Genomic DNA, 12,589 nt, shown 5'->3' with positions numbered 1-12,589 from the left:
CAAAAAATCCCAGCTATGAAAAAGTATTGATGTAAGAAAGCAGCTGCCCTTCACTTAAGAAAAATCAACTTTAAAATGCAGAGCACATCTACCCCCAGGGGAAAAACATTTGAACATGGACAAGTCATACAATTTTTTCCACTACATTTTATACTGTAACAGGCTTCAGATGAACCTCTGTGTAACATAAGCCTCATTTTTTTTGTGCACAGGGTAATCAAGGAGAAAGAGCTTCCAGATGCAGAATTCTTCGGGATTTGGTTCAGATTACTGTTTGCAGCAGAAGGGCTATTAGAATTAGTACTTGCCCTGTTGTAGTTTATTTTACAAAAAATAATTTGTCAGATGGAGAAAGAACAGTTAAACTTCCACAAATACAGGAATGGGTAGTTTGATAGTTACACCACCACATGGGCAAAAAGTTTAAGCTTACCTCTTGCTAGAGTACAGGAGATAGGCAATTTTAATATAAACAAACAATAGTAATTGGCTAGACTTGTGTGAAGGAACAGACAGCATTTTAAAAAAAATCCTTGAATATCCCCACCACCACTTCCCATCCCCACTTAAAAAAAATAGGTTAGCATTTTAAATTGGTGATTTGGTGTCTCTGATTTCTCTCCCACCCCCCTTTCCAAAAAGCATTAATGAATTACAAGTACAAAAGATGCTGAACTGGTGCTTCCCCAGCCCACCACACACAATCTTAATATAACATTACAAGCAGAGCAGACTTTCTGAAGTGGCCTGCTTTGTCAGTAAGTATTTTTAAAGGTTAATTAGGGCAACATTTATTATAGAACCAATTGGAGAAAAAATAAAACCTTGATTGCATTGCAAAACACTTAAACAATTACCTCTTCAAATAACATTTTAAAACCACTAACCTTTACCTAGTATGGTCAAGTAGATCATTAAAATGCAGCAATCTAAAAATCAAAATAACTATTACAAATAAAAATTTGCTTTTGTGAATAGCTACACAAACAGATGTATTTCTTTTTAACAATTATAAACAAAACAGTCTAATTTAGACTCCAGTACAGCATTAACAGTTCAAACTTTAAGATGTTGAACAATCCTTTTCCACTTCAGTGCAGTGTAGGAAGAATAGCACACGTTAAAGTTTGTTACGAAAATAGAGTTTATTAAAAACACATCCCTATTGTTTTGAGGAGCTTTCACCGTTACCTTTTCTTAAATTAAAAAAAAAAAAAAATAGAAAGCACTTCTACTTCTGATTTGTAAACTTTTTAAAGTCAAAACTTTAAAAAAGTTACAGCAAAAATGGGTAATATTCATATCTTCAGTATTTTGTGTTATGTTGATGCTATTTTAAATAGAAGGGAAGCAATCAAATTGCTTACAATTCCCCACAAACTACTGAGGGGCTGTGGTATAGCAGAAGCAAATATAATACAGCAGTACTGTACAACTCTAAAGCTCTACACTCCATTAAATGTCACTGTCACGTTTTTGACAAATTCCAGTCTCTAGCGAGGAGCCTCTACAACTGAGCCGGTATCCTTTTCGGCTTGCTCAACAGATGAGGTAGCCTCAGATGTTAACTCTTCATCAGGTTTTATACCTGTAGGTTCAGACTCCCCTTTATTAAGTTCTGAAACAATGTCTGCATTTTCCACTTTGCCACTATGAGATTCATGGTTTTTGTCACCATCTGCCCTGTCTGTCAGCTCAGGTTTTTCCTTTCCTCGATTTTCTTCCTTGTCTCTACGAGACTCCCTATCTCTAGAATCTCTCTCTCTGTCTCGGTGTCCACTGGACCGTCTATTTCTCTCCTCCAAGTCTCTATGTCTATCACGTTCAGGGCTTCTTCTTCCCCATTCTCTCCTTTCGCGATTACCAAGTCGCTCATGATCTCTATCATCATTGCGGTTAGCATAGCGCTCACGCTCATTTTCTACCCGGTTTCCAAAAGACCTCCTTCCAAACCTTTCCTGGTCTCTATTAGGAGTGAATGTCTGCCTATCATTCCTAAACTGCCTTCCATCTCTATTATCTTCAGGCCCACTTGGTCCTCCAACTCCTGGTATCCCACCAGGCCTGACAAAGTGGCCAGGTGGTGGAAAAGGGTTTTTCATTCCATGTGGTGGAGGCATTCCAAAGCTCCCTGGTCCTGGGGGTGGACCTCTGTGCAACATATGGGGAGGCATGTGCCGAGGTGGCATCAAGGGAAACCGTTGTAGATGAGGTGGTGGCATTCCTGGAGGTCGCTGGAGTGGTATTAAACCAGGCCGTGCACCAAGGAGGCCAGTAGATGGTGCCTGTAGCCCGATCACAGGAGCCGGTGGTGTAACCCCTGGAGTACCTGCAAACCAAAAAAAAGTTAATCAGTTATAAAAAGACCATAACCTCAGAATCTCTTATGAAAGTTACCCCCATAAAGCTTATGAAAAACAGTAGGGTTAGGAAGTCTGGACAAATCAGAACTGCTTTCATAGTATTTGAATTTTATTTACTCTTTGTAGTTTGTCTCATAAATACACATCTGCCATATACCGAACACTGTAAAAGAAAACACCATTTTTTAAACCGAGGTTGTGTAGATACATTTGCACTAAAATAGTTAATACTAAATAGTATTTTTGTTTTTCATACGGTCGTCTACCTTCAAAGTCTGGCAGCTGCTACTGACCAGGAGAGAGACTGAAGTGGGCTGTTTATCCCCACCGCCCTGCACTGCTCTGGCCACACCTCCAACTTCCTAGCAATTTATATTCCACATATTTCACAACTGCTTCAACACCTTCCCCACTAGCCAGCCTGCAAACTGTAGTTAAAGTAGCAGGAGAAAAGTTAACTTATTACCCAACTGAAAATAGGTAGGATTAGAATTTAGGCAGGAGGGAGAGTCTCTGAATGGGGGAGGGGCAGCAGGTACAGAATAACTTCCTGGGATGGGGGTGTGGCCAGAACTGGCGGCCTGGGCAGCAGATGAGATTAGACACAATTCACTTTACTTTGTTCTTTAAGGTGGCAACTGCCAAGTGTTAGCCAAATTTTAACTTTTAAATTATAGCAGTCTTGGTCAACTGTTTTTCATTCTTAAATATGGGCTCTATTTGAATGCTGTGATCAGATATAAGGGAAAAGTATGAAACTTGAGAACACCCCACTCTGGCAGGCTCAGTCCTGAGCTTGTTTACACCAAAACGCTCCGTACCTGGGAGTCCAAAACTCAAAGAGCAGACTGCAAAAACAGTAACAGCCAAGTATTTGAAACATGTACTATGGGAGTTTATCTTGCACAGTTCCCTTTGTTTACAGATAACAACATGGCCGGCCCGTTATTTAGCTTTTATAATATATCTAGAAACCCAGCTCTATAACTCATTTCAGTCACTTCTGTTTTCTGCTCATTAAGAAGCTTGTCTGAAAATACTTCTTTCCAGCTAGAAACTGATACACACACAAAAAGGAGTAGACATTTTACAAGAATGCTTTTACTTCAAGGGAAAGGAACCTCCAGGACTCAACTTTAACCAGAATATTGGCAGGATTTCATTCAGCATAACACATGTAAATTGATCTTAATTGGTCTCATTAACTATTTCGTTTTTAAACTTTTATCATGAAGATAATAGGTTTTATTCATAAAACTGTCACAGGAAAGTTAGAGGAAGTGAACAGAAAGCTAACAACGCAACCTATAGATGGTTTGAGACTTCTCTTCCAGGGCAGGGAAACAATCAGAAACCTTACCCAAAAGCCAGGTATTACGTTTTTAGAATACCACTACAGGCAGCCTGAATTTTAAAGCCACGGTTGCGAGCAGAGGGGGAAAAGACACATCAAGTGACCTCTTCCCCGTTTCACATCCCTCAACTCCATTTCAGCTACAGTATCTACTCAATTCAGTGTGAATCTGACTATATTTAGTCCTGTCCCCATTCCCCAGGTAAACATGACATATTTAACAATCAGTAGTGTGTAATGCTCTCCCAAGAACAATCTCATCTCACAGTATCCACAGTCTTGTTTCCAGCTGTGGTAACTAAATTTAGATTACATTCCTTAGGACTAGGGTCATCCATCTCTGACACCTAGCACTATGGCATCTTCCTTGCTTATAGCATGGATATTAAAGGCTCTAGATAGCAAGAGTCTACTTGCGGGAATGATAAAGAGGCCGGCTCTTATACTGGTCCATGATACGGTCATCCATCTTCTTGCCTTCCTCTCCAACCAGATATTTTAACTACAGTTTCAAATGTGACATTCTTGCTAAAGAATCCACCAGTAAAAGCTAGCTTGATTTGTGTTTTTTTTTTTTTTTGTCTCCCAAAGAAGGGTATTTTGATAACTTCTTCACCATATCATTCTTGTAGTTGTGCCTATTATGATCTGGTTTACTGTTTCTATGAACAAACTGTAAGCTCATGAGACTCCATTTTCTCATATTCGTACAATGCTCAACACATAGTCAATGCATGCTAATATATATTTTACTCTTCTTAAATGTCAAAGAATGCCTGAGAGTCAAAGTAGGTGAGGTAATATCTTTTATTGGACCAATGTCTGTTGGTGGAAGGGACAAGCTTTTGAGTTTCACTAAGCTCTTCTTCAGGACCACTTAAAATGAAGTGCGCAATTAAGGGTTAGCAGGCAGTAGTGTATGCGACAAATTATTGTAATGAGCCATAAAACCAGTGTCTCTGTGTAGTCTAAGGTTGGTCGTTTATACTGTGAGGCAAAGTTACCGCATAGAGAATAAATGTGACAAATAAAAACCCGACCTAAATCGGTGATGTAATGAATTTAAAAAGGCAGGTAGATGCCTTGGGTTTATATTTGGCATAGGATAGATGAGAGTACATTGAAACAAACTTTAGAAACATTAATATGACAAGAAAAATTTTAATTCCATTTTGAAGTGTTGGTTGCTCATTAATTTCTCATCCTCTGCACACTGAAAATGCAGTGGTGTCTATCCCACCCCCAGTCTTCTCACGCCATAAGAACATAAAATGGTCAGCACGTTCCTTTCTTTCCAGATTGGACCAGCTCATCATCCCAGCGTAGTTGAATAGATTTCACTGTAAGTGAAGCATCTCGGATTTTTTAGCCTTGCACCATACAAGGTTAGGCTACAGAATTTCTTTACTGAATTGACTCAAGCATTAGACAATTTTACTCTAAGCCCAAAGTCCATAAATTACATATCTAAATTTACTGACAAGTACTAAATAAAAACTAAAACACTACTCTGATTGTACATGCAACTTTTGGTATAATTTACTTTGTAATCCTTTAGGGTAGAAACAGGATTTCAATGTCAAACTGTTTATCTGCAAATGTGAAGTGAAGCACCAAAGCTCCCACTAGACATTTGACCTTCTAAGCAACATGAGAGTTAAAAAAAAACAAAAAACAAAACCCACCCACACTAAAAAGTGTCCACCAGTAATTGTGTAGAGTAGTCATGAAAATTTACCTGCCCTGGAATAAGATCTACTTGCCCACCCATGACTATGGACAATGGTGAAAAAATCACATCTTAACCACACAAATTTATTGTAAATTTTTTGTTAATAATTGATTTAAGTTACATATAATTATTTCTAACTCTCCAGATGGGTTTACTACATGCTTCATCTTGCACCTCTTAGCTAGAACATGGCTTGTACTCATAACAGACATTAATTGCCATTATTATATGAGGAATATGTGAGGAGTCAGGTGTCATTCATGCAACACATATGGACAAAAAAATATTAATCGCCTCCACAGCTTTTACCAGCAATATATACTAAGGTGATAGGAGCTTTTAAAAGTGTACAACACAAAGAGCTCAGCAATAAAATGTATTTGAAATATGTTCTGCAACCATTTTCAACAAGAAATATGGATGTTGCCTCTCTGAAGTAGTGTTACACGTAGTGTCAAAAGCTGCTATTGTGATACTCGACTTCATTCATAGATGAGCTATGCCTCAAAATGCTGTAATTGCCTTGTTTTGTATAAGCAGCTTTAGTCCATGGTTTGTCAGGTATAATACATTAAAGCAGTTAATATAGCAATTTTTAATATACTTGTAATGAATGATAAAGCTAGATTTCTAGGCCAATGTAATTCCACTTCCGTTCATCTCCTCCCAGCAGTTTGTACAAATCCACGTTTCTTTTTGGCAGGTTTAGCATTTGTAACTCTGAAGTAGCTGAAAAATATTACAATTTGTTTTAAAAACCAAATTCTGGACAATATTCAGTCCAAAGTCCAGTGTAACTTTATCCATTTTTGTTCCAAAACACACCCTCTTCTGGAGATCTGTTAGGATGACATACAAATACTGAGATTCAAAATTCTGGGACGTTGGTAGGCCATCAGCAGGTCAAATGTTTAAGATGGAGGCTGCTGCTAAGATTTCAAAATGTTTAATTTCCAAAAACTATCAGATTTTGCACTGCAAACCTCTGATAAGATCTTAACACTGCTCCCCATAAAATTGGAAAGTTAAATACTGTCATGAAATCCTTGAAAATGATGCTGCATAGCAAAAATTTCTAAATGATGTAACTTAGTCATTTCCTCCCAAAGTCACTATTTCCTTTGTTATAATTGTACACACAATTTCACTTCACATAGTTTCTTGTGTTTTCAAGATTGAGTCCATGTCTGAAATCAAGAAGTTTTGTTTCTCTCAGTTTTCTATCGCCTCCATTAACATAGGCCAAGATTAAAAGAAGCCTGTATGTCTAAACTTAGGCTGTAAATCCATATTTCGGCACCAAAATAACTGGCCTGATTTTCTATAGTGCCAAGCACTCAACAGCTTTCCCAGAAGCCAATGGGAGTCGCTGAATGTTCAGCACTTTTGAAAATCATGGTACTTATTTAAGTGCCCAAATACAAATTTCGGACCCTAATTTTAGGCATCTTTTTTTCAAATCTTGGTTATTGTATCAAGCTTTGGCTACCAATATATAAATTATGTTATTGATTTTATAAAACATTTGTTAGTAAAATCAAAGCATGTCATGTGACTGATTTAAGGTAGAGTTCAATTACAGGAATGGTTTTTGAGAACTCTCCCTCCTTTACTGGAATGGGTTACCTAGGGAGGTGGTGGAATCTCCATCCTTAGAGGTTTTTAAGGTCAGGCTTGACAAAGCCCTGCCTGGGATGATTTAGTTGGTGTTGGTCCTGCTTTGAGCAGGGAATTGGACTAGATGACCTCCTGAGGTCTCTTCAAACCCTAATATTCTATGATTCTAGTATACTTCTCATTTGGTCACTTGTATTGAGAGTTGGTATTGCTACTACATTAAGGGGAAAAATAAAATGTTTATTGTATTTTTGTAACAATGAGTTCTCACAAAAAAAGCCTAGCAGTACAGTTATGTCACGAGCACAGTGTAAATTTTAAAAATAGTCCACAGACTTCCTCTCCTCATTGCCGCTTTGTAATACACATTCACTGCTGCTATTTAGCTCAAAATAGAGTCATCTTTTCTCAGAGTGTTTTACTTTATTTTTCTCTATTAACATAGATTACACTAATAGGCAGACACCTCACTGAAGGCTGTCAGAAGGTGAGAGAAGAGATATGCACCACACATTTGATATTATCAGGAAGTTGATTATAGCAAACTCAATGGAAACAGGAGGCAATTTATTTTAGGCTAGAATGCAAGTGCCAGAGTTGGAATTTTGATAGGTCACCAGAACATTTCTACTTGTACCAAGTGTGACACAGTATCTTAATTAGCATAAAAACACCCAGGTCAGAGCCTTTTAACATCCATCTCAAAGGTATTTTCAATAGTGACATGCCTACTAAAGTTAGAGCATTTGTTCAATAATAAAGTACCACCTAGTGAGTCAAGGCCACCACTTCTTTCAGGAGGCAGATCAATGATCTCTGGCAGGATCTAAAAATCTGCTTTGCATATGAGAATTTATGACACCACAACCCAAGTTATGTTATGAACAATTTGGATGAGACCAAAGACATCAAAGTGAAGTTGTGTTTCTACAGTCTTGCTCAGATTGAGAATACTATAATGAAAGTAAATGTGATCAGGAGCATCCACTGAATTAAAGCTACCCTGACATGGCTGTAAAACTTTAAAAAACTTTATTTCCCCAACATTAAGTGACCAGTGCTTCGGATGTTCCATGCCAAAAAAGATCCTTTGAAAAGGTGGAAATATTTAGCCACTTTAGCAACTGTATTGGCTAAAGAGTCATGCGTGTTTTAAACTGGAGAATTTATATTAAATGTGGTTGGTTGTTAACGTTGTTATTAAAAACTGCTCTCAGATGTAGATATCACACCAAAAAATGTATTTTTTCATTTTAAAGCTGAGTTATCAGCACTTGAACACAGCGGTACAATGACACAGTGCTACTAGAATTAGGGCTGTGTATCAATTTTTCTTCCAAGATTACTTTTTTGTATCTTCTACATGAAATAAACTGTGCATCTGAAGGTGAATTATTTGGTTAAGTATAATGTTACGGCCAAAGATCTTCAGGTAGTTCAAATCATTATAGAGACTCTCAGTGCACAAAAGGGTCCTTTCAGGAATTAATGTCGTACAAAAAGTTCAGACACAATGTGACTATAAAGTTAATCAGAACCAAACTGTGTCTGTTGAGAAGGGAACTACACTGCAGATGTGAACATCCAAGGTGACTGGGATGACAGAACAAAACATAGCTATGACATCACTGTAAAACAGCATAAGGAAACTTACAGTAATTAATCCATTTAGAACTCTATATACAATAATACATGTTTTTTATAAACCAAACAGATAAATAAGCTTCATTTTAAGTTACAAAAATATTAGAAGAAAGACCCTGCCTTTATACAGATTACATTTAAAGTATTCCCAGGCAAGATTATTAGGGTTAGACTTTTATGACCATCTTGTCAGAACAATCCTCTTTCCTTAAGTTCAGCTGGCTGAGATATGTTCTTCTATGTTGTCCTCCTCATCATTGAAGATCATTTCCTCCTTCTTCCCCCCGCCTCCCAGATCACCCCTAGTTCCTCAGATGGACCTTCATGATGCTCTTGAAAGATCTGAAAATCTTTCCATCTATTTGCTTCCCCACTTCTCTCAATTCTGAAGGCCCACCTCATGGCCCAGGAGAAGCTGGACAGGGCTTCATGTGGAATTTGTCAATGTCTATCCAAATAGCTACACCCCATATTCAAGAATGAAAGGTTCTATTGTCAAACGTGTTTGATGCCCCTGGCCTACTTCTCTCCATGGCAATGGATAGCTAATTGCAGGTGACTATATACAGCCTGTTGTATTATCTTCTAATATCCTTCCCATTTCGATAATAATTCAGAAGAGTTATGCAAGGAACTCTACCTTACTATCCTAAGTGAAGGAGAACAATTTCTGCCTCCCACCCAGTCTTTTGCTGATCTAGTGAACAAGAGACCAGGTCTGGTTCTCTCACACAGCAGTACTGAACTGCTAGGGGTAATGCACTTTGAATATTCCTTTTTTAAGGGTGCGAGAATTTCAGTTGTATTTACTAACTGAAAATCAACAGGGATGTTAATTTTCTGACTTTTAATTTGTAAAACGCATGCATCTCTTGCTATATATTTATTTCTACTGGTCCTGTGATGTTTTTTGTCTCATCTGCATGTTCTTGCATAATTCTTTGGTATATATAATCTTCAACGTAAAAGGGACACCTATCAACTTGAAATAGTCATTTTTAATAGTGGCAAAGTAGGGACAGGTATAGCATCTGAAACAAGCCTGCTTCAAAATTTCTACTTTTACGATCACTTTTCAAAAAATGCTTCTCCCCCTCCGCTCAGTAAATATCCAGAATGTTGGAATAAACTCATCTGACTGTAATGTCAACATCACAGATTTTCCTGTATGCAAAGTACTGTCAATGTATGAGGTTAAACTGATAAAAATGGAGAAAGCCATTTTCAGTGTCAATTTCTCTAAGGTTTCAGAGTAGCAGCAGTGTTAGTCTGTATTCGCAAAAAGAAAAAGGAGTACTTGGGGCACCTTAGAGACTAACAAATTTATTTGAGCATAAGCTTTTGTGAGCTATAGCTCACTTCACCGGATGCAATTTCTCTAAGCTCTTTCACATGTAAACACAGCAATTAAAAAGATTCAGGAATGTTTTGATTTTTTTTAAAAGCTGACAATGTCACTTGAATTTATTTTCCTTCATGAAGTTGGTTTTCACTTCACTAAATAAAATCCCTTATGTACAAAGTCAAACAGCAAACTATACAACACTCTAATAAATTTAATAGTTTTGAGTAAGATCTAGGTTATAAGTTATGGTACCATTACCAAACAGATTTAAAAAAAAAAAACCCACACACATTTTTATATTGAGTCAGTTATTTAAAAAAAAGCACAAAAACAATTATTTTTTTTTTTGAGACCGCAAGATGTCCACGTGCCTTGACTGAATAACCAAGTGATCTTATCACTATAGCCACCATCCTCTCTCAAGCCACACCTTCCCTACAGTTGGTTATCCCCCACTTGTCACACTGGACAAGATTTTCACAATTGAACACTGATTTTGAATGTCCACTTTGAGGCACCTTAAAGCAGCCTGATTTTCAGAGGGTGTGTGCTCAGCACTTTCTGAAAATCAAGTCTCTTCAAGTTATCTCAATTTTTGAGCTTCCAAGAGGGGGCATCCAAAAAATCACGAATCGCTTTTAAATATCTTGGCCATCATGTCCACTATGAGATATTTTCAGGGTAAGGTCCATGTCCCTTCTACTTCTGTAACGTACTCAGCAAATTTCTGGAAACTATATTAAATAATGTTATTCTTTTATATCATTCATGTCAGGCTCTTCTTTGTAAACTCCCACAACCAAATTTAAAAGATGGTTTGCTGCAATATAAGTATTTTATTTTATTTTAATCAACCTGAAAATTAGAGCAGACTTTTGAGTGTTTACATGGTAAAATGACCCATACTGGTAGAAACAAGTAAGGGGTATGTGAAAGACAGTCTTAACATACCTGTAGAAAACTAAATTACCTTTAAAATCTGCAGGTATTCACATGTAATTAAAAAAAAAATCAAGTAAACCAACTTTGGTATATACAAATCTAATGTAAATACTTAATAAGATTTAACATTTAAGAGATCATGTACCACAGGCAGTTACTAAAGCTTTGCATACAGCAGACCTGGATCAAGACAATATATATAAAATTAGCATTTCTGTAGACAAAAATAATATACCAAGTGTTCAGATTTTTTAAAAATTTATTTTCAGGAAAATAGCATTCTTTCCATGAATGTGTACAATTTCCTCCACGCACACAAAATTCAAGCTTAGAGCACAGATGTCATATGACCAAACACTAGGATGTCATAAAGATAACTGCTAAATTAAGTCTTATTTGGATGATTGCTGGAACAGTCTAAACATTAGACTGAGTCAGTCAGTCCCAAACTTTATCCTAGATTTAGAAGTAGGTTAACAATATATGGTCTCCATTAATGAGGAAACAGAAGACAAAATTAAAGTTTAAATGCTTGTTCTAGACCAAGCCAAATGTATAAAAAGGCCAGCGTTAGCCATACACAAACAAGACAGAACTTTCAGTACACAGTTTGCTCTGAACTGTGTTAGTTTCCCGTAAATTTTAAATAGATGGCAAGGAAAGCAGCATAAACATCCTAGTTTAAAAAACAGGGTTTTTTTTAAAAGTACACAAACTGAGCATAAATTAAAAAATATGCAAACAATATAAAATGAACTTACCAAGAAGTGGAATAGGTTGGGTGACTGGTGGAGGTATGTTAGTAGGTGCTACAGGTGGTGGAACAGTCCCAAATATTTTGGAACCATCACTACTTTCAGCATTCCCTCTTGATCCAGAAACCACAGTTGGAATGGGATTTCCAATAGATAAGTCTTTTGTAGTGTCTTCATTTATGCCAGCCACAGTAGCTGAGGAACAATTACATTAATATATGAAAAGCTAGATGTACTTTTTCCTGCATACACCTAAGTCCTTCTCTCTATAGTCCAGGGGTGGGCAAACTTTTTGGCCTGAGGGCCACATCGGGGTTCCAAAACTGTATGGAGGGCCGGGTAGGGAAGGCTGTGCTGTCCCCAACAGCCTGGCCCCCATCCTCTATCCACCCCCCTCAGAACCCCAACCCATCCAACCCCCCTGCTCCTTGTCCCCTGACCACTCCCTCCCGGGATCCCCCACCACTAAACCCCCAGGACCTCACCCCCTATCCAACGCCCCCTCTAAAGCCCCTTTTGGAATGTGGCCCTGCGAACATAGGCGGAGGACTCAGGAGGAGCACGGGCAGCTGCAGAGAAGCACGCTTTCCCCTTCAAAACGCCTCTTCTCTCCGACCGGCTGCGCAGCCACCCTGTGCTCCTCCTGAGTCCTCCACCCGCATTCGCTGTGCTCCCGGGACCCGCACCTCCTGCCTGCTCCCCTGAGGCTGCAGGTGAGCCTCCCTCCTTGCTCTCCCCTGCCCCCGCAGTGCAGGTCCCCCCACACCTGCACCCCATGGGGGGTGCACCAGTGCTGAGCTGCCCGAGTGCCTGGCCCTGGGGCCCCCTGTTGTTGGG

The 12,589-nt window shown here is 38.3% G+C and overlaps 1 protein-coding gene across 2 annotated transcripts in view; it reads right to left on the bottom strand.

Moving 5' to 3' along the window:
- Positions 1 to 12,589, bottom strand: part of SCAF4 (SR-related CTD associated factor 4) — a 75,544-nt gene continuing 62,955 nt past the window's right edge. For both annotated transcript variants that reach the window (XM_074970787.1, XM_074970795.1), the window contains exons 19-20: positions 11,759 to 11,947; positions 1 to 2,329 (exon numbers count right to left, since the gene is read on the bottom strand). In XM_074970787.1, the coding sequence (XP_074826888.1) occupies positions 1,494 to 2,329; positions 11,759 to 11,947 (1,025 nt within the window). In that variant the 3' untranslated portion in view covers positions 1 to 1,493. The remainder of the gene's footprint in view (positions 2,330 to 11,758; positions 11,948 to 12,589) is intronic.

Source organism: Natator depressus, chromosome 1, assembly GCF_965152275.1.
Source record: "Natator depressus isolate rNatDep1 chromosome 1, rNatDep2.hap1, whole genome shotgun sequence".
NCBI classification, from domain to species: domain Eukaryota; kingdom Metazoa; phylum Chordata; order Testudines; family Cheloniidae; genus Natator; species Natator depressus.
The sequence above is the reverse complement of the archived record's forward strand: the minus strand, read 5'-3'. Positions and strand labels throughout refer to the sequence as shown.